Genomic DNA, 22,136 nt, shown 5'->3' with positions numbered 1-22,136 from the left:
GTCTGGATACACATGATGAGAGCATTATACTGCCTCTGTACAAATCCCTAGTTAGACCGCACATGGAGTACTGTGTCCAGTTTTGGGCACCGGTGCTCAGGAAGGATATAATGGAACTAGAGAGAGTACAAAGGAGGGCAACAAAATTAATAAAGGGGATGGGAGAACTACAATACCCAGATAGATTAGCGAAATTAGGATTATTTAGTCTAGAAAAAAGACGACTGAGGGGCGATCTAATAACCATGTATAAGTATATAAGGGGACAATACAAATATCTCGCCGAGGATCTGTTTATACCAAGGAAGGTGACGGGCACAAGGGGGCATTCTTTGCGTCTGGAGGAGAGAAGGTTTTTCCACCAACATAGAAGAGGATTCTTTACTGTTAGGGCAGTGAGAATCTGGAATTGCTTGCCTGAGGAGGTGGTGATGGCGAACTCAGTCGAGGGGTTCAAGAGAGGCCTGGATGTCTTCCTGGAGCAGAACAATATTGTATCATACAATTATTAGGTTCTGTAGAAGGACGTAGATCTGGGGATTTATTATGATGGAATATAGGCTGAACTGGATGGACAAATGTCTTTTTTCGGCCTTACTAACTATGTTACTATGTTACTATGTTGCATCATTCTTGCTTCTACTCAATACTGAGCAAAGGGTCTGAATATTTATGACCATGTGATATTTAAGTTTTTCTTTTTTAATAAATTTGCAAAAATTACTACATTTCTGTTTTTTTTTCAGTCAAGATGGGGTGCAGAGTGTACATTAATGAGAAAAAAATTGAACTTTTTTGAATTAACCAAAAGCTGCAATGAAACAAAGAGTGAAAAATTTAAAGGCGTGTGAATATTTTCCGTACCCACTGTAGATAGATATGTAATAGATAGATAGCATGATAGATATGTAATAGATCGTGTGATGCAGTGGCCCCTGTTACAGGTAGGGGGCGCTGCATGGTCTCCTCAGAATACGCACGGAGGCGTATTGAGGCCATAGGAATGTATGGCAGTCACAGGCGTAACTGTGGTGATGAGACAACATCCGGCATTATTGTACAAGGCCGGTATGTGTCGCAGAGGAAGATACTCTGCGCTGTAAGCCTGAAGTAAGGTTGTTCTGGAACCTGTAGTCCCACAAGTATTTGTGCAGCTTTAAAGGGAGGCTTGCAGGGTTAGTCGGAGAGCTGGGCGGGTCTGGCTAACCACACACACCTCCCACATGAGAGTGGTTACAAGTATGTAATGTGACCAGGGTGTGGGTCACATGGTGTAAGGGAGGTCCAGAATGGGGACTGGATCCCTGAAGAGCACCTGGTGAGGCCATGATCCTGAGAGGCCTCTGTGTTGGGAGGTCCTGTGTGTGGAGCGGATCCCTGAAGAGCACGAGGTGAGGCCATGGATCTGCAGAGCCAGTGACAGCTACTGTCACGTCACTAAACCGACTGGTATATGTCTGTCAGGCAAGTTAGTGTTCCCGGTAAGGGAGCTTCTGCAGAGGATATAACGAACTGTTCGGAATAAGGTCACCCATGATAACTGAACAAAGTGAGAAGTCCGGCATGTTTAGTGTCTGTGAGATGACACTCTGTGAGATGGCCTCAATACGCCTCCGTGTGCATCCTGGGGGGAACACACAGTGGCCCTCACATGTAACACCAGTCACTGCCTCACAATATGTAATAGATATGTAATAGATAGATACGTACTAGATATGTAATATATAAATATGTGATAGATATGAGATAGATAGATAGATAGATAGATAGATAGATAGATAGATAGATAGATAGATAGATAGATAGGTGACAGATATGTACTAGATAGATAAATATGGGATAGATAAGTGACAGATATGTAATAGATAGATATGTACTAGATATGTAATAGATATGTAATATATAAATATGGGATAGATAGATAGATAGATAGATAGATAGATAGATAGATAGATAGATAGATAGATAGATAGATAATAGATAGATAGACTACATAATGTAGTAAATGTGCCATATTTTGCCTTAAAATGTATGTGCACTAGTAAAAGCCTGGTTCTCTCAGTCTTGTTCAAAGAAACTGTCTTCACTTTCAGCAGGAGGGACATTGGCAGTTAATATGGAACAAATAGGAAGCGATATGCAAGTGGCTATCTTTGGGCAACTAAATTGTCACTTTTTAGCAGTGTGCAGAAGTGCTGGAGCAAGGAAAAAGAGAATGTGTTAATGAGGCACTCTTTATTGTTCCTTGCACAACTCTGGCTGGTACTGTTTTGGGTGTATTGTGACTGTTAAGACAATGATGTGGCTAGTATTTATAACAAAAGTTCAGAATTTAAAAAAAATCTAGAATGACAACAAAAAATCTCCCACAAAACATTTCTTAAAAGTTGGTTTTCTTACGTTATACAACACTTTTACAAACAAGAGAGAATCACCCTTAGGCCCTGCACTAGGCAATCTGTTAATTTTTTCGGATAATTTTAGAAATAATCTTACCTGTCGTTTTTCCGGATTTTGGCGGACCTAGAACTGCAATTCTTACTGGCACTGATGGTTGTGGTTTTGGCTGACGTATAAACGTAATGGGATTCTTCATGAAAATATCTCTGTTTTCCTTTGTTGAGAAGAAATAAATGTATTGCCGGTAGATCAACGGATAGCCAGGATTTTCTTGGTTTCTAAATGGTTTAATTACATCTCCTTGGCTCAGCTAAACAGTTTAAGGAAGAAAATGGTAGAAATGTTAAACTATATATCAAATAGATATTATGTCCAACTTCAATTATCTTATGCCAGTGATGGGGTCAGTAGTCTGCAATCTGTCTGCATCCCGGGATCAGGCAGGGCTGGTGACAAGAGTCAGATTCAGCCTACATTTATAGTGGCTGCACTCATATATACCTGTGTATGACAATGAAAAAATGTTTTATAGTTTTATGGTTCAAAATAACATACAGAGGAATTCTCAACCCCACGGAACCAGCGCAGACCTCTACAGAAACCTGGACTGGCTCCAGAAGCGATGACTGCACTGTCCGGATGTCACAATGCTCGATGAATCGTGTGACTGGCTGCAGCGGTCAGGTGAATAGGACAGTGCGTTCTGGGATGTTTGTGATGATACGACCTACGTCATCCAGCGATATCTAGATGGCCCTGTCATTGCTTCTGGTGCCTGTGCAGGCCTACAGAAGTCAAAATGCCTTTGTTATCGAGAAAAGATCCATGCCCTAGGACAAAATGTGATCAACGCCGAACAACCCCTTTAAAGTAAAGAACTAGAACAGGAAGACAAATAGAAATGACCTAATAAGCTTGATGTTATTTTCTCTCTTTTTTCTGCTAGCTAACATTTGCTGCATCAAAGGCTAACAAGTACAGAAAACAGCAAATGTGTATAAAGACACCACTTTGAGATGGCTGTCTACGGGAAAAGTTGTAGCTTTGAATGATGATGTAGTATTTTAAGTGTATACGGAGAGGGACATGCAGTGTTGTCTCCAATTACGCTCTCTATTGAATAGTAGGATAAGCAAATTGTGAGTTCCAAGATGTAACTTTTAATAGACAATGTTAAAATAATGATAACTCACGCACAATAAAATTACCCATATTACCCAGGCAAAAAAACCCACAAATATATAATATCTCACAGATATACCGTACACTGACAGTGGTCAGCTAACCATAAACCCATGGGTCCTAAAACCATAGGACCCAAAGTTTGCTGTCCAGTATACCATAAGTGACCTAAAGGGGAAGAGGGTGTAGACAGATAAATGGAACTGTCGATTCCAGAGGGAAGGAGTCCTTTTATGTCAGTCACCATTGCAAATACTAGTCTGTCCAGAAGAGCGGGACTTAGAGGAAACCCCTATTGAGCCCTCACAACACTGAATATAGTCGAATAACGCCCAAAGACTACAGCTCTGACAAAGGCAGTCCACAGCTTTCCCTAAGAAGACATTGCCCTACACTCAATGCTTTTTTCCATTCAGGATCATCAGGGGATGGCAGTGCATGTATCAGAATATGAGAATATACAGTAAAAGGGCTCTGATACCAGCATCACATCAGCGGACCTAACTTTCAACAGAATAGTTAATCAATGTTAGCAGAGTGTTAAATAAATGTTGTTGGGAAGTCTACGCCAATCAGGAAGCTTCCGGAGATACTGTCATGATGAGCTTAACCAATTGTATCTCTACAGTGCTATTTTCTCACACGATGCCATGGACCTAGACACAACCACATGCGACCACAAACACGCTGCGTATGAGGACCAGAGTGTGTGGAATGCAGAGCCCTACTTTCGGTGTGGAGACCCGGCCATCAAGACTCATCATCTTTGTGACGTGTACAGTCATGCCCCCTTTCATGCAGCACTCATGTTACCCATGGTGACGTAGCTTAATGCCGCCCAATGCAGGCACATAGAGACCGTTCATTCGCTTGTAGAAAGTGGGTGTGTAACACCCAACAAGGGTGTGGAGCGCATCACCATGTGACATCATGTGATGCAGGCCCCAGTGACCTTCCATCAAATATCCATTGGACACCACATGATTGAGTCAGTGGGTATGTGCTTACCTGCCCTGTACAGTCGTATTCCACGTATCGGTATCACTCCCACTAATCAACTTGATGTTGGTCTGTAGACACTGCAATCAAGTATAAACGCATATCCCCTCGCCCATATTGATTACACACAAAAAGGAGTGTAACCAGAGGATCAATGACCGGTTCTACACCTGCTCATGTAATGTGGGACTTATAATATACACCAATAATAAAGAATAACCTTTATGTCAATGTGTATATACTCGTGTACTAACTCAAATAAGGCACATAATATCAGTGTGACAAAAGGTCACTTATGGTATACTATACACAAACTTTGGGTCCTTTTTAACATATGGACTGTTTATGGTTGGTTGACTACTGTTAGTATATATCCGTCTAAATAAATTAATATGTGACGGCATCTGTCACATCTTTTTACATCACTGTGGTTTAGGCATTTCTGTTTTTTTGCTTGTTTAATATGGGCTTTTTTATTGTGTATGAATTATCCTAGTTTTTGAAAAGGAGGAAAAAAATGCAACTCTGATATTGTTTTTTGGGGTTTTGTTTTTTACAGTATTCATTGCATGGCACAAATGACCTACAAACATGAATGGTGATGGTTGATGATGATGATGGTTTATTCTATCAGTAGAGCTGCGTGGGGGCTGTTTTTTATGTGGCAAGCAAGCAGATACAGTAGGTTTTTTTATACACTATTTTTGGTTATTGCCTTTTTAGGGGGGGTACAGTGACTAAAAAAAACACAATTCATGCATTTTGATTTTATTTCTATTTACTGCGTTTACTGTGTCGGTTAATTCTATATGTTACAAACCTTTAGATATTGCAATACCAAATATATACCACTTTTTTAGTTTTCTAATTTCTTTATTTTTAATGGAGTAAAAGGGGCATGATTTAAATTTTTATGTTTTTTAAATCTTTTACTTTAATTTTAGTTCCATTATTACAGTCAAAATGCAGGTCTCCTATTAAGCTTAGCTGGTAGTTGAGCTTGACAGGATTACTAAAATGGCAGTGATGGGGTCTTCAGCAGGTCCCTGGCAACTCATTGGTGCTCCTCTATCGCAGCGCAGGGGGCTGATGGGAGACTGTGTACGCAATCAGCGATTAACAGCTGAATGTAAATGGTTAACAGCAGCAATGGAAATACAGCTCTGGACGCTGTTGTTAGAGGAGACATCGGCTATGTAATATAGCTGGCTTTTATGTCATGTGCAGGGAGCTCAGCTCCTGATCGCCCACTAATGTACAGGAAAGCCATTCTGCGCTAAGGGGGCTATACATAATATATCTTGATCCTGAAAGCTTGTCACAGGTAGTCACAGTTGGTTTTGGAGAGTTTTCACTGTAATATATGCATAGATTTAGCATACAATACCTTTACTGGGTCCCATCGTCCAAAGATACTGGGATGTTTATATGATACATGAAGCATTTTGTTGGCAAGGGATAGGCTCACTGGGTAACATTTTTCAAAGAGGCTAGCCCGATTTTCCACAATATGCTTCAGCTTCTCAAACAACTGGAAACGTACAATATGTGGTTTTCGATTTGCATTAATTGATATACAAGGTATTAGGCTTTGAAGTTCTTCCTAAAAATGAAAATGTATTAAATGTTACTGTAACACATTATTAATGAGTCACGTACATCTAAAATATTAAAAAACCTCCATTATTTTACCAAAATAACATGTGAACATGATTATTTTAAGCAACCATATGGATAATTATAAATGTTTTCTTTGTACAGCGATCCGGTATTTTCTCTGCTCATACAGATAAGAATAACAATTACGGTAATGAACTTCATATTGTGTTACATTGTGTAACTATAGTAGGTTGAAGGGTTGCAGTCGTACGCAGGCCATGGAGCCTAAGGGGCACAAACGGTCCCTTTTGTCCGATATCAGAAGACCCATGGTAATTAGGGCCCTAGTTGGAGATTTTATATTGGGACTCAATTGTCACGCAGGGTGAGTGAGAAGCTAGGTGCACAACAATGGGAATAGGGAGAGGGAGCCCAAACACTAGTAAAGTGGGAAGTGGAGGACCCTAGGCAGATCTGACAACACCCTGTCTGCCCTTAGGTCCCTAAATAGATTCCACACCTATCGCCAAGCAGGAACCTAATCCCTGATTGGCCCTAGCGATAGGCCCTGGATAGTGAGGGGACAGGGTCACACTTATCAGCCCCCACTACAACTAAAGACAAAGCTGGAAGACAAATGAGGGAATACACCTAGCTTGAGATGACACAAGAGAGTTCACTCCAGCAATCCTCCGTGAGCCTGTCATTGATGTTAGAGGGGACAATACACGGTATTAAGAAATGGGGCATGTGGAATTTTGATCAGGGTCATTTGGCTTTCTTCTGGCGACTTGACCATGCAGCCCATTTTTCTTCAAGTGCCTCCTTATTGAGCATCTTGAAACAGCCAAACCGCTAGTTTTCAGAGAGTCCTGTATTTCAGCTGATCTTATTTGTGGGTTTTTCTTTGCATCCTGAACAATTTTCCTGGCATTTGCCACAGTTCAGAGGTGAGGATTTTACCGTTAGTAGCCAGTCAAAACCATTTGTAACTTCTGTGCATGTTATCAGGCCAAAATCACCAGGGTATGTGAACATTTGATTAGGGTCATTTGGATGTTTTGGGTTGTTATTATGATTTAAAAAGAGAAAACACAATAGTTTGACAATAAATGGCTTCATCCAACCACTAACCAGGAGTGGAGAAAAAGGTTTGGTGTCATTATTCATATTCTCTGAAAAAAGCACAACTGTATTTGGCCTTTACTGATTACATTTCCTGGCATTTTTGTTTTTTACAAAAGAGAGTTTAAAATCAGAAAACTGGAGGATTTTTAGTTCTACTTGTCCAGATGTCACTTATTCTCTCAAGTGATGGCACATGGATGCGTGGCCATGATCACGTAAAATGGAAGGTAGCATCAGTGTCAGGCACTGTATGGGGGAACATGTAAAATGCAATAAAAGGAGGGTATATTTAGCATGCCCACAACTGTTATTGGGAATCTGTGGGACGAAAACTGGAAGGCAAACAGAGTTGTGGGAGCTTATTAGGAGCCTCTTTTCCTGATAAGCTTTGTAGCAGGGAAAATTGAACTCTTTGATTCAGTCCAAATACTTTCTGCCTTGGTCAACTATTTGCTCTATTGGGTCCTTAAAACACTATCAATTAATGGTACAGTGTTAAACATACGAGGTCATTATGGGTTTTTGTTAATGTTTCAAGAACAAGTCTCCATCTTGTCTCATTCAAACATCTGTTATGCACATCAGTTTTTTTCTTGGACATCTCACAGACCTATACAGTTTCATGAGCCACACACGCACACATCAGTTTTAAAAATGGATCCATGACACTCAGAGCTCATCCTATTCTCATCTGTTTTGAGAATCAGACTTGGATTCTGAATTCTGCTGATTGATCCATTTCTGCACTCCTATAAGAGCACTTACACTAAACTATATGCTGAATGTACATCAGAGAGCCCAAGAAATAACATTAACCATTAATAAAAGTCTCTACCTTTACTGACTGAAGAGATTCAGAATCCGTCTCACACTTTTCTCCAATATCAGTTTTCATTCTTTCAATTACATCCTCTTCTTGTTCTTCCTCTTCCTGTGCCTCCTCATCTTCCTCTGGAAACTCTTCGGCAAGGATCAGTTCAATGTTGTCAACTTCGTCCTCTTCTTCCACCTCCTCCTCATCATCGCTCCCTCCAGCGTCTTTGTGGCCCTACTCAAGGACACAAGTTATTGTACTTCTCCCTTACAAGGCCCAATGGAAACGAGATGTAGTCCTTAGAACTACTCTTTGAAATAAACTTTGGGAAGTCAAGTGAATTGATCCTTGCAGAATACAAATACGTAGGTTCTAACAATAAACATTGATATAGTGATGGTATTAAAGATCTCACCGTTTTCTCCTCGTTTATTTTTTGCTCAGCTAAAAGTTCAGCTCGTCTTTTGGCAATCTGTTCATCCTGCAATAATTCAGTTATAATAGCTTTGTTAATCTATTTTTAGCTGTGAACATCATGTTAGCATCAGAGTAATAGGTCACAGATAAGCTACATTTTTTACTACAACCAATTTACATAACAGCAAGATGCAATTTATTGAGAATGCTATATATAAAGTCACACAGTATCAAAGTTATAGCACTGTCGTTCACTATAGAAGTCAGCGGGATCCAAATTCATGGCTATATAAACCCCTCCTTGTCTATATTGATAAACTAAAATACAGTCAATTTTGTCTTATAAAAATATATTTACATACCCTCATCTTCATCTTAATATCTCTAAGTCTCTGTTTTCGCTCTTCCTTTTTCCTTCGTCGTTCTTGCCACTTAGCTAAACGAGAGGGCAGTAGCCGGTCACAAATGTCACTTTCATCTGCTTCTAGAAAGACAGCGATATCTGGGAACAAGCCCCGATCACCCATATATTGGACTTCCTCAACTGTGCTAGGGAAGCCATCCAGGACAAAGCCAGCTGAACTGTAAAAGAAACAGACAGGACTAGAATATGGCTTCTTATGCTTTTGTAAAATACCAGATATTATTGCAGCAGCCAGTGCCGGAATTTCAGACTTTATCATTTTGGGTAAACCAAGTTAAGAGTTTTACTGTAATAACAAATTGCAATATGCATATTTAAAGAAGCACTCCTATCAAAGTTTTTATCCTCTTAATATATTTCAATCAAATTATACAGCACGTGTACTTACAATTGCTCATTTTGCCCTTCTACCCAGTTAATTCTTCTATTTTCTCTGCTTTTTGTAGAAACATGAAGTCTCTTTTCCCTGCATTTATCGTCCTCAACTCCAGAGACTTTTGCATTGACTGATGACTCATACAGGGAAAACTGACCTCCTGTTTCTACACAGAGCTTAGAAGGAGCCAGCTACTCAGTTTTCAATCATGTGATGTCAGACCTAATGGAAAAGGGAAGAATTAGCTGAGTAAAAAAAGGGCAAAATGAGCAATTGGAACAACTGCTATATGATGACTTCAAAATAAGGATAAAACTTTTAATGTGAGTGCTCCTTTAATCTTTGCGCAATTTACTGAAAACATAGTAGACACCATAGGGCAGATTTATTCTTCTTCTTGTACCTGGTTTCAAGCTTGAGATGCGTCTCTTTTTTGGTGCATTTTTGATCCTGATGTTTATTATTACTTCGCACCAAAAAGAACACATGTTTGTACCATGCTTAAAACTATGATATCTAAACTTAGAAGCCAGGCATGTAAAAGAACATTAAGGTTTCTTAGGTTTACATTGTAAAAGATACTTCTGTCTCACACATTGAGCATAGTGAGCCAGATAGTCTGAAGAGCGGTGATATTACTCAAAAGAGGAGTGGAATGGCGCTGGATACAGGAGAAGACGGTGATAGAAGAGTATGTTAGCACACTAACACTATAGTTCATATACAGTTAGGGCCAGAAATATTTGGACAGTGACACAAGTTTTGTTATTTTAGCTGTTTACAAAAACATGTTCAGAAATACAATTATATATGTAATATGGGCTGAAAGTGCACACTCCCAGCTGCAATATGATAGTTTCCACATTCAAATCGGAGAAAGGGTTTAAGAATCATAGCTCTGTAATGCATAGCGTCCTCTTTTTCAAGGGACCAAAAGTAATTGGACAATGGACTCTAAGGGCTGCAATTAACTCTGAAGGCATCTCCCTCGTTAACCTGTAATTAATGAAGTAGTTAAAAGGTCAGGGGTGGACTCCAGGTGTGTGGTTTTGCATTTGGAAGCTGTTGCTGTGAGGAGACAACATGCGGTCAAAGGAACTCTCAATTGAGGTGAAGCAGAACATCCTGAGGCTGAAAAAAAAGAAAAAATCCATCAGAGAGATAGCAGACATGCTTGGAGTAGCAAAATCAACAGTTGGGTACATTCTGAGAAAAAAGGAATTGACTGGTGAGCTTGGGAACTCAAAAAGGCCTGGGCGTCCACGGATGACAACAGTGGTGGATGATCGCCGCATACTTAATTTGGTGAAGAAGAACCCGTTCACAACATCAACTGAAGTCCAGAACACTCTCAGTGAAGTAGGTGTATCTGTCTCTAAGTCAACAGTAAAGAGAAGACTCCATGACAGTAAATACAAAGGGTTCACATCTAGATGCAAACCATTCATCAATAACAAAAATAGACAGGCCAGAGTTAAATTTGCAGAAAAACACCTCAAGAAGCCAGCTCAGTTCTGGAAAAGTATTCTATGGACAGATGAGACAAAGATCAACCTGTACCAGAATGATGGGAAGAAAAAAGTTTGGAGAAGAAAGGGAACGGCACATGATCCAAGGCACACCACATCCTCTGTAAAACATGGTGGAGGCAACGTGATGGCATGGGCATGCATGGCTTTCAATGGCACTGGGTCACTTGTGTTTATTGATGACATAAGAGCAGACAAGAGTAGCCGGATGAATTCTGAAGTGTACCGGGATATACTTTCAGCCCAAATTCAGCCAAATGCTGCAAAGTTGATTGGACGGCGCTTCATAGTACAGATGGACAATGACCCCAAGCATACATCCAAAGCTACCCAGGAGTTCATGAGTGCCAAAAAGTGGAACATTCTGCAATGGCCAAGTCAATCTCCAGATCTAAACCCAATTGAGCATGCATTTCACTTGCTCAAATCCAGACTTAAGACCCACAAACAAGCAAGACCTGAAGGCTGCGGCTGTAAAGGCCTGGCAAAGCATTAAGAAGGAGGAAACCCAGCGTTTGGTGATGTCCATGGGTTCCAGACTTAAGGCAGTGATTGCCTCCAAAGGATTTGCAACAAAATATTGAAAATAAAAATATTTTGTTTGGGTTATGTTTATTTGTCCAATTACTTTTGACCTCCTAAAATGTGGAGTGTTTGTAAAGAAATGTGTACAATTCCTACATTTTCTATCAGATATTTTTGTTCAACCCTTCAAATTAAACGTTACAATCTGCACTTGAATTCTGTTGTAGAGGTTTAATTTCAAATCCAATGTGGTGGCATGCAGAGCCCAACTCGCGAAAATTGTGTCACTGTCCAAATATTTCTGGCCCTAACTGTACATATCTATTGATTTAATGAAAAAGCTCATGGTGCACATTTTGTGGCCCAAAATATTTTAATAAATACATGTAAGCCCAATTCATAACTTGCGATTTATTGAAGTCATAGTTATATAGTGTGACAAATTCACTGGTAAAGTGCTGGAGGGTGGATATGTTTCACTATGCCTAATAGCGTCAGGGATAAAATAAAACCCAGCACACTAAGTGTTGTGAGGGGTTACGTTATTTGCATATTGGGCTGGCTTTTATGTGGACATCAATAGAGTGGGTGGGAGGATGTTCACCTTGTCTCCTTCCCAGGGTGTGGTCTGGTGCTTAAGTAGCTGGCCTCCAAAGGCAGTAGGGTTCAGTGTCTGGACAAGAACACTGCAGAGAAGTGGTTTGTGTGTGCTCTGCTAGTAGAGAGGGAGGAACCCTGCACTCAGAAGGACTGTGCTTTCTGCTACAGTTTTGTTTTGTCTTTCTGTCTTGCCCAGAAGGCTGTATTTGTTTTACTACACCTTGGTTTATGCTGCCCATAATAAACCAAAGGAAGTTCTTAAAGTGGCAGTGTTCCCATGTCTACCTCAGTGTACAGTCGAGTGAGACGATCTACCACAATAGTTATATAGTTACATGGGTCCATCAAGTTCAACTTTTCTCCACAAATTATACATTTTGTCACTCAATTAACTATAACCCACAATGTTATGTGTATAACCCGCAATGTTATGGGTCACTTTTCTTTTTTCTCTTGGTGTATTCGTTGATGTTTTTTAGGCCAAGTTCTTCAAAATGGTGCATAAAGTTCATGAATTTGGTGCAAAATCAAAAATGCTTATTATGCTATATTTTTATGAAAGTTAAAGTTGCTGATCGGATCCTGACCCTAGTTAACTGGTATCTCCCGAACCGGGAACAGCCTAAGGTCTGCAAGTCCCTATTGTTGAAACGGTCTTCATTTGCGGAGGGCCAGCTTGTGATAGGTGGTGATTTTAACTTTGTCTTTGATCCCAAACTAGATACCTCCTCTGGTCGGGGGGCGGTCCCATTGAGAAAGGTGAGAGCCCTACAAAAATTTCTACTTAAACTACATCTGATAGATGTTTGGAGAATCCTCAATCCTAGAGGTAAGGATTATACTTTCTTTTCTTCTCCACATAACTCCTACAGCAGAATGGACCTTTTTCTGGTCAGCAGGGGGGTCTTATCTTGGAGACCTGATGCCAAGATTGGTAATATGGTTTAGTCGGATCATTGCCCTATTTTTCTATCCTTGGAGATACCCGGGCTGGCTATGAAAAAATTCTAATGGAAATTGAATGGCAACCTTTTACCAGACACCACCTGTTTTAGGGATTTGAAATCTGACATTGCAGCGTTTGCCCATACTCATGCGTCAGATCCCACACCTCAGGCAATTAAATGGGAAGCACTGAAGTGCATCATGAGAGGCACCTTAATCAAACATGGGGCTAGAATCAAAAAACTTCAGACTGAGGAAATAGACGCTTTGCTGTCACAAATTCAGACCCTGGAAAGCAGGCATAAGAATTTGAGGTCCTCTGAGACTTTGGTCGAGCTCACTACAAAAAGGCTTGAACTTTAAGGCCTGCTGGATAGACAGTTTATGGGTGACAAGGAAAGAACTAAAGGGTTTTTCTACAAAAGAGCTAATGTTTGTGGTCGCCCTCTAGCACGACTGCTTCATTCCAGATTGGGTCCCACCCTTATCTCATCACTCAAAAATGATAAGGGCCAACTGGTCCATAGTAATGAGGAGATCCTGGAGGTCTTTCAAAAGTTCTATAAATCCCTGTACAACATTAAGGGCAGGTTCGCTGATTTGGATCCCACCACGTTGAAAAATAAAATTAAATCTTATATGAATAGGATCAAGGTCCCGTCCCTGAGGCGGATTTGGCGGTCCTGGAAAAGGACGTAACCCCTGAGGAGCTGGCAGAAGCTGTTAAATCCACGTCCACCTCTAAATGTCCTGGGCCGGATGGGTTCACTCCCTTATTCTATAAATCCCTTCTATCTGACTTGCTTCCCCAAATGGTCCTCACCTTTAATGCGATTTCTGAGGAGAATAGTTTTACCCCCCAGTCTCTAGAGGCTCATATTTCTGTTCTGCCAAAGCCTAATAAAGATCCTCTGCTGGCCAGGAGTTATAGGCCAATCTCCCTGATCAACGTCGTTGTAAAATTATTTGCTAAGGTATTGGCTGACAGATTGTCGGGACTTCTCCCATCTATTATCGACCTTGATCAGGTGGGCTTTGTCAAGGGCCGGAAGGCGCGGGACAGCATTATCAGGTCTCTTCTCCTTATTGAGAGGACCAAGATGCAAAAGTCCCCTCTTTGTCTTCTGTCGATTGACGCGGAAAAGGCCTTTGATAGAGTCCATTGGGACTTTCTACGGGAAACCCTGACCCACATTGGCTTACAATCCAATTTCCTGGGGAAAATTATGTCATTATATTCATTCAAAACTCTCAGCTCGTGTTAGAGTCAATGGATCTTTGTCCGATCGTTACTAGACAAGGCTGCCCGTTGTCGCCCCTATTATATGTTTTAGTTATTGAGCATTTGGCTAAAGCTATCCGAGTTAATGACAGTATCTCAGGGATTCAGGTTGGAAACTCTAACCATAAAACGGCCCTATTTGCCGACGACATCCTCCTCTTCGTCTCTAACCCAGTCGTCTCTTTTCCAGTGCTTATGAAGGAGTTTGAATTCTTCGGGAATTTAAGTAACTTCAAGATTAATTACTCCAAATCTGAGGTCCTAAAATTTCTCTATCTTCTTCCGTGGTGGCTTCCTTGAAGCGGACCTTCTCCGTCAGATGGCAACAGGATCAGATTTCATATCTCAGGGTGAACCTCACCTCGGATCCTCTTCAATTATTTTCTTTGAACCATCAGGTCATTTTGAACAAGGTGGGATCCCTTCTGGAGTCTTACGGCCCATTGAGGCTGTCGTGGCTCGGTAGAATTCAGGTTGTTAAGATGGATATCCTGCCGAGATTTCTATATATCTTTCAGGCGATTCCCATTTGGCCACATAAATCGTTTTTTATTAAAATACAGTCCTTGATTTCCCGTTTTATCTGGAAGGGGAAAACACCAAGGGTGAGTTACAAGGTTTTATCTAGGCCACGCCAGTTTGGTGGGGTGGGCCTACCCAACCTCCGAAGCTATTGCAGGGCGGCCATATTAGTTCGCCTCTTGGACTGGAAATATAAAATTAAATTTAAAAAATGGGTAGAGTTGGAACAAGAATGGTCAGATTTGCCTCTTCATTACCTTCAGTGGATCCCAAAGCAATATGCTCTTCAACGGGGGAGATTTTGTTTCCTAACCTCAGAGGCTATGAGGGCATGGCACTGCAGTGGTGTGAAGGGGTCTGCTCCTTCTGGGGCCAGCCTTCTTACACCTATTTTTTGCAACCCGGCATTTCCTCCGGGCATTCACAGGAAAACCTTCATGGGTTGGAAATACGAGGATGACATACGGGTTGGTGATATCTTACAGCATGGCGAGATTCCCACCCTCTGTTCCCTCCAAACCCAATCTCCCTCCACTAAACTTCTTTGGTGGGAGTACTTGCAGGTCCGGTCCTTCCTGGCCTCTTTGAATTTGCCAAGGGGTTCGCACTGTAGACTCTCTCCCTTGGAACTGTTGTTTGCCGGTGGAGACGCCCAGAGCAGGGGAATCTCTTCCCTCTACTCAATTCTTTCAACACCTGACTCTGACACAAGGCTCTATTTCCAGTCTGCTTGGGAGAAGGATTTGGGGCGGACGTTGTCAGATGAGGAATGGGAGCGTTGCTTCCTGATGAACCATAAACTCCCGAGTTCCAGTGAGGCCTCGGAGAAGGGGTATAAACTGCAATATAGGTGGTACCTCACTCCTGACAGGTTACACAAATTTTCTCCCTCAATTTCAAACTGCTGCTGGAGGTGTGGAAATGGCATTGGCTCCCTTTTGCATATCTGGTGGGGCTGCCCCTTGATTAGAACATTCTGGGACCAAGTGTTCCGAAATTATGGTTTGATCACAGGCAAGCACATCACCGGTACTCCGGAGATAGCATTGCTCTCCATGATTCCCGGTTCGGTGGGATCCCAAAAAAAGGACATCCTTAAGTTTTGCCTAGCGGCTGCTAGGACGGTAATCCCCCGCCGATGGCGAGACCCGGTTCCCCCCGATGTTGTGGAGTGGTTTTCAGAATTTGAAACCATCTTTAGGTTGGAGGAAATTGATGCAGACCTTTCACAGACAAGGGTCTCCTTTTTAGGCATCTGGACTGAATGGATTTTATTTAAAGATTCTGCTCGTTTCCCTGACCTGTTTACCTGATATGCCTGTCTATTCTACAGTTGATTACTAAGCTATTTTTCTTTTCGTATTCTCATTTTATATTTCTTTTCTTGAGCACCACCTACTTGGGCTCCCCCCTCTATTTCCTCCTCTTTCTATCTCCCCCCTGGGTGAGCTGTTCTCCTTCCACCAGTTCGGTGTGATAGGTCTGTACCATGATTTACCAGTTACTTTTATAATTATAATGATACTATTTGCGTGCATGTCTTGCTCTTGGGGACATGGGCGAACTGATTTTAGGTATGCTTTCTTTTATTTACGGTTTTGAAAGTCCTCGCCTGTTGCGGGGGCAAGGAGTTGTTGCTTATAAGTTAAAGTTACCGTAGTCATTCTAGAGGGTTTACTCCCTCTAATTTTTCTTTTTTCTTTTTTTTTCTTTTCTCTCTTTTATGTAAGATTTATGCAAGGTTTGTGAACGAGTGTTTTTTGTGTTACTCTTCTCGAATTGTATATTATAAGAAAAAGTACTTTGCTCATTGTCGTAGTTTTTAACTACTGTTTTTCTTGTAAAATTCTCTTCTCTTTAATAAAAATATATTTACACAAAAAAAAAATCCTTATTATTGTCTTTAACCAGTTTGTGTGACTTTTTAGCAGCAAAAGTTGCAAATACCTTAAAAAGTCACAGAAAGTGCACCAAATATTGAAAACAACTGCAGCAAGGAATGGAGTGAGAATCGTAAATAAAATGTGACATAAAAGTTTATGAATCTTTCTAAAACATCTAAATAAGAAAATTTACTGATGAAAACTTAAAAAGTGGCACAAACGTTATAGATTATAAGGCACACATACTAAAGTCAATGAAACAGAGAAAATTACTCCAGAAAAGTGGAAAAACAGCAATGATGAATCAGATCATAGTCTAGTCTGAGATAGATAAGGTGGAAGGTGTACTGGAATAGCATACAAAAATTGTGCCAAATTTATTGTGCACTGGAATAATAAATCACACAAAGTCAAAACCACATTTTTCTCAGAATAAGCAAGTACAAAGAAAGAGAGAATGTTCCACATTACTGTTTAGGTTACATGGCACCCAAACAGCCAGCAAGTTTACCCCTGAGATTTTCATAAATGTATAATTACTGAAAAGGTTCCTTGGTCCACCATTCCAACACATGCTGGTCCAGAACTTCTGTAGGTAGAGGCTCATTGTCTGCTAAATATGACTTGACTGCTTCTTCTTCTACACTTAATACCACTTCTTCCTATAAGAAAAAAACATCAATGTACTGGTGTTTCTCACAAAATTAGAATATCACCAAAAAGTTAATTTATTTCAGTTCTTCAATACAAAAATATATACAATTTCACCTTCAGTACACAGTCAGAAAATGGCAATCACACATATTCACCTTTGGCTCAATGCTCTTTTCTTTTCTGTTTTCATCTGTGTCCCTATTTTCCAATCCAAGCAGCATGGCTTCCTCTTCTGAATTGCCCTCATCTTCATCTTCTTCTTCTTCAAACTGAGGTCCAATCTTTTTCTCCAGCTTAGACAACATGATTTCCTGAAGGCGCTCTTTGAACTGAATATGGAACATGCCCAGTTTGTCTGCTAGCCATCTTGAATTAACTGTCTTCCCAGAACCACTGGTACCAATCAAAAGTATCCTCAAAGGTGGAGCCTGCAATTTGAAAGCTGCATCCATTATCATTCAACATTGTATCCAACAGAAATTCTAAGAGGTGACTACTCAGTATTAGACCGACCAGCAGTCTAATAAGCAGGGTTTAAAGAGAACTTGTCACTCATTCCCAAAAGGTAGTTATATACATTGTATAAATCCATGAAATTCCCTAACTCTGCCTCTTTTTTTTCGATTATGCACTGCGTCACTCCATTGCAGAGATATTCACAGTTGTTGCTTTTGGAGCGGAATATGTGAATTCTCTGATTGCAGTCCAACTGGATCATATTCCTCACCAACCGTTACACCGATGCCTCTACCCTGTGCCAGTCATTGCACTAGTTACCCATCCACTCCAGAGTTCAATATAAACTTATCTATGTCACCCACAAAGCACTCCACGGCTCAGCACCACCCTACATCTCCTCCCTCGTCTGTCTACCACCCTACCAGTGCCCTCTGTTCTGCTAATGACCTACAATTAACAGCCACAATAATCCGAACTTCCCACTCTCGTCTCCAAGACTCGCATGCCAATTCTTTGGAATGCACTACCTAGGACAATCCGATTAATCCCCAATACCCACAGTTTTAGGTGTGCCCTAAAAAGGTATTTCTTCAAACTGGCCTACCACCTCAACATATTTATCTAGCTATCCCTGTGTTGCCCATTCAAATTTTTCTTCAAAACCAGGACCCTTGTATCATCTGTTCTCACACCCTTTATGCATTTAATAGCCCTCTGTGTCTGTACTTTTACACATATTAGTTGGTTTCTGGTTCATGCAGCTTTACATGAACACCAGATTTCATACATTGGCGGCTGGAACATACAATGAAAGCAACTTTTACCATCCACCTTTTGTGTCTCCCTTATTTCTTCCTAGATTGTAAGATTGTGAGCATGGCCCTCTCTCCTTTTGGTGTCTGTTGATTTATGTGATTATTGTTATTCTACAATGTCTTTTATTGTCTGTACAAGTCCCCTCTAAAATGTAAAGTGCTGCGGAATATGTTGGCGCTATAGAAATAAATTACTGTTTATTAACTAGGTGTTTCTTCAAGGTGTTTCTTCTCTGGGGGCAATTGCTTTCACCCCTCTCCCCATATGCTGGCAATCACAGCTTAAGTCTGTTAGACTACTAGATCAGCTGCTGAGCTGTGATTGGAAGCATCTCAGAGGGAAGGGTGAAAACGCCTGCCTACCGAAAAGGTTTAGAAGAAAAGACCAGTTGGACTGCAAATCAGAGAATTCACATAGTGCGCTCCAAAAGCCACAAAAGTTAATATCTCTGCAATGGAGTGACACAGGGCAGGACACAAAAGTTCAGCAAAGTAAGAGGTGCTCAGGGATTTTTAAAAGGTATTTAACTTAAATTTTGTAAGCAAGTGACAGCTTTTCTTTAACATGTACAAAAGAGGTATACGGCACACCTGGTTGAGCAACCCTGGTGCCTAGTTAGGGTTCCAACCTGTAATCCAATAGTAGCAATAAACCTGGCACTCAGGATCGTTTGAAAGTATAACAGATTTATTTAGCGGGCGAATTCGGATCACCCTTGTCTGCACTGTTCTCTGACAGTTCCCACACGGCAATCAGTTCTGATGAAGATCTAAACAGACCGAAACGTTAATTTGTGGATTGCCAAATAATTCTGTTATACATTCAAACTATCCCGAGTGCCAGGTTTATTGCTACCAGCTTTTCTTTAACAGGCTTGGCTACGTGGCAGACTTGGAGCCACTGTGCAGCTCCACAATGCATCAACATTGCAATATCCTGCTATGTCAGATCTTGGGAACTATGCAGATCAGACTAGTGTTGCAATACATTAAACGGCTTGTCTGGTTTAGAAACCACATTTATGAAAAAAAAAACTCTATCAAGACGTATTTAGGAAGTCCTTCCTCTGCTTTTCTGAAAGGTAAATCTTGATAGCTGTAACCTTTGTTACTCTTTTAATTAAAGTTTTTGCCACTTTTCTGTTTTCATGGGCTGAACTTGCATGAACCATGTTGATAAATGTATAGCATGCTTCATCGGGAAAGAGACCACCATGTTTCCTCTTATTGTGTCAGCTATCAAAAAGTCTAATGTAACAAAAAGTTGTGTTGTCCCTAACTACTGAAGCAGCTGTCACAGATTCTGAAGACGCAGTTACATTACTGTAGTTGGAGTTTTTTACATCATTTGCAATAATTTCCCTTCCCAAGTTTTAAACAGCTATAAAAACACTACTTGTAATGGTTCTTCATCAGCAACATAACACTGCGGATTCGCTAGAAACTTCTTTCTTGCTTCAGGACTGGAGCAGTAGTAAGTCTTCTCTCTGTATATTGCTGCATAATCCACTTGTCCTGGGTGAAGTATACGGTTATCTTTTAAAGCGACTGGGCAGAAGTGCTTAGAGTCTCCGTAATGTTTCTTTTTTTCATTTGTAACATCCTCATCCTAAAAAAAGAAAATGGCCTGCTTTTATAGTGATAAAAGCAATAAAATATATACGGTACATAAGAAATACTCCTATACTCCTGTTATTGACTATTTGTAGGGATTGTAATCTATCAATATTTCTGGATAGAAAGTAGATAATACATGTACCATCAAAAGGGAACAATGAAACAATAGCAACCTACAACATTCATTATCTAACATATCATTAGCCAAATTGTTCAACTTGCTGAAAAAAAATGCATCAGGACCCAGGAAAAAAATGAACATCAGGGTTAAAAGTCATAGCAATATACTGGCTTTCTTTGACCAAGTTCTAGATCGCTATGTAATATTAGTAGAGGGTTGATGGTAGGGTAGGAGTAGAATCTAACTGTCATGTTGGGTAAAAAGTTCAGCTTTCATTCAAAAAAAATAATTTTTACACTGGCATAAATAATTGCATGATCAATGACAACCATTTACATTCACCCTGTCATTACAATTTAAATCTGATAGATTATTTGCTTATGTAAATTGACCTATATTAAAATGAAGGACGGACAGAGAGGGTATAAAATTCACAAAGCTAGGCTACAGGAAAGATACCGTATATATCCTGGTACCGTGTTAGCCAGGGGATAGAAAAATATTTAGAATTATGGGTCCTTAGTGGTTGATACCTTCTAATGGCTAACTGAAAAGATGGTAACAAATTGCAAGTTTTCGAGACTGCTCAGGTCCCTTCATCAGGCAAAGACTAAAGCTAATTCTGAAGAATCACATGTTTATGCACAATACAGCCCAGAAATAATGCCATAGATAAGATAGGTGACGTGAAGCTGAACTACCATTATGTGAGAGTGATAAACAGTTATGTCCATAAATATTGGAACAGTTCATAGATGAGGATTTATGTCTTTTTACATCAATTAAGGAATTTGCCCCTCAGACCGTGTGGGGGCATCACAACACAGAACCAGACCTCAATCAGAGGACAATAAAACATTCACACTCCTTATCTATGAACTGTTCCAATATTTATGGACATAACTGTTTATCACTCACATACTGGTAGTTCTGATTCACGTCACCTGTCTCATCTATGCCATTATTTCTGTGCTGTGTTGTGCATAAATATGTGATTCTTCAGAATTTCTATTAGTTTGTGCCTGATGAAGAGGCCTGTGTAGTCTCGAAAACTTGCAATTTGTTACCATCTTTTCAGTTAGCCATTAAAAGGCATCAAACACTGAGGACTCTCAATTCTAAATATTTTACAATGTTAGGCTGTCATTTTGTACTGATCCCATTACAAGGAGAAGAAATCCAACAGCAAAAGACTAGGCATATCGCTAATAATGGACGTTTGATTGAAAGAAGCCAGATGACTGATTTCTTTTATAGAATAAATCCAGCTTACACCGCTGGATATTGAAATAATTCCAGCTTTCAGCCTGAACAACAAACTGCAACTATGCAACATAGACTATTTATTCAAAGGACATTTACTTCTTCTACCTCCTCCCCTTCATCTTCTTCATGTTCCTCTTCTTCCTCTTCAGCATCCAGCTCTGCCTGTATGTCTTCTGCTTCATCATCTATGTCCTGGGATGTTATTTCCCATCCCTGATATTGAAATGGTCCTGTGGTAACACCATAATTATTTTAATAGATAAATATATCACTGGGGATCACACCGCTGAGACCCCATCAACTCCAAATCTCTGCAGAGCCCTGTCTGAATGGTGTAGCAGTCAGGCATGTATACCTCTGCTCTATTCACGATGTCGGCACTCTACGTGGTGGGCAGGAGTCAGCATGGACACTGTGAGCTGCCATGCACTGTGTGATTGTGTTCTAAACCTTTCTATGTTCTGTGGGACTGGGCTAAATAGCTAGCCTTTGGTCCCCACAAGCAATGAGTTGGCATCCATGACCCTGTCGTCAGTTCCCAGAGTGTCCGTCTGTTGACCACTTTTGTTATGTACTAGC

General features: G+C 40.5%; 1 protein-coding gene across 3 annotated transcripts in view; it reads right to left on the bottom strand.

The window, feature by feature from the left end:
- The window catches only part of AK9 (adenylate kinase 9), a 234,122-nt gene that overhangs the window by 41,211 nt on the left and 170,775 nt on the right, over nt 1–22,136 (bottom strand). For 2 of the 3 annotated variants that reach the window (XM_069726227.1, XM_069726229.1), the window contains 9 exons: nt 21,654–21,787; nt 19,950–20,162; nt 17,435–17,707; nt 17,166–17,287; nt 8,902–9,121; nt 8,538–8,603; nt 8,144–8,356; nt 5,969–6,184; nt 2,497–2,710 (listed from right to left, as the gene is read on the bottom strand). In XM_069726227.1, coding sequence (XP_069582328.1) covers nt 2,497–2,710; nt 5,969–6,184; nt 8,144–8,356; nt 8,538–8,603; nt 8,902–9,121; nt 17,166–17,287; nt 17,435–17,707; nt 19,950–20,162; nt 21,654–21,787 — 1,671 coding nt within the window. The remainder of the gene's footprint in view (nt 1–2,496; nt 2,711–5,968; nt 6,185–8,143; nt 8,357–8,537; nt 8,604–8,901; nt 9,122–17,165; nt 17,288–17,434; nt 17,708–19,949; nt 20,163–21,653; nt 21,788–22,136) is intronic. The other variant, XM_069726228.1, reaches the window with a different exon arrangement.

Source organism: Ranitomeya imitator, chromosome 5 (assembly GCF_032444005.1).
Source record: "Ranitomeya imitator isolate aRanImi1 chromosome 5, aRanImi1.pri, whole genome shotgun sequence".
In the NCBI taxonomy this organism is placed as follows: Eukaryota; Metazoa; Chordata; class Amphibia; order Anura; family Dendrobatidae; genus Ranitomeya; species Ranitomeya imitator.
This window is presented reverse-complemented; position numbering and strand designations above follow the sequence as displayed.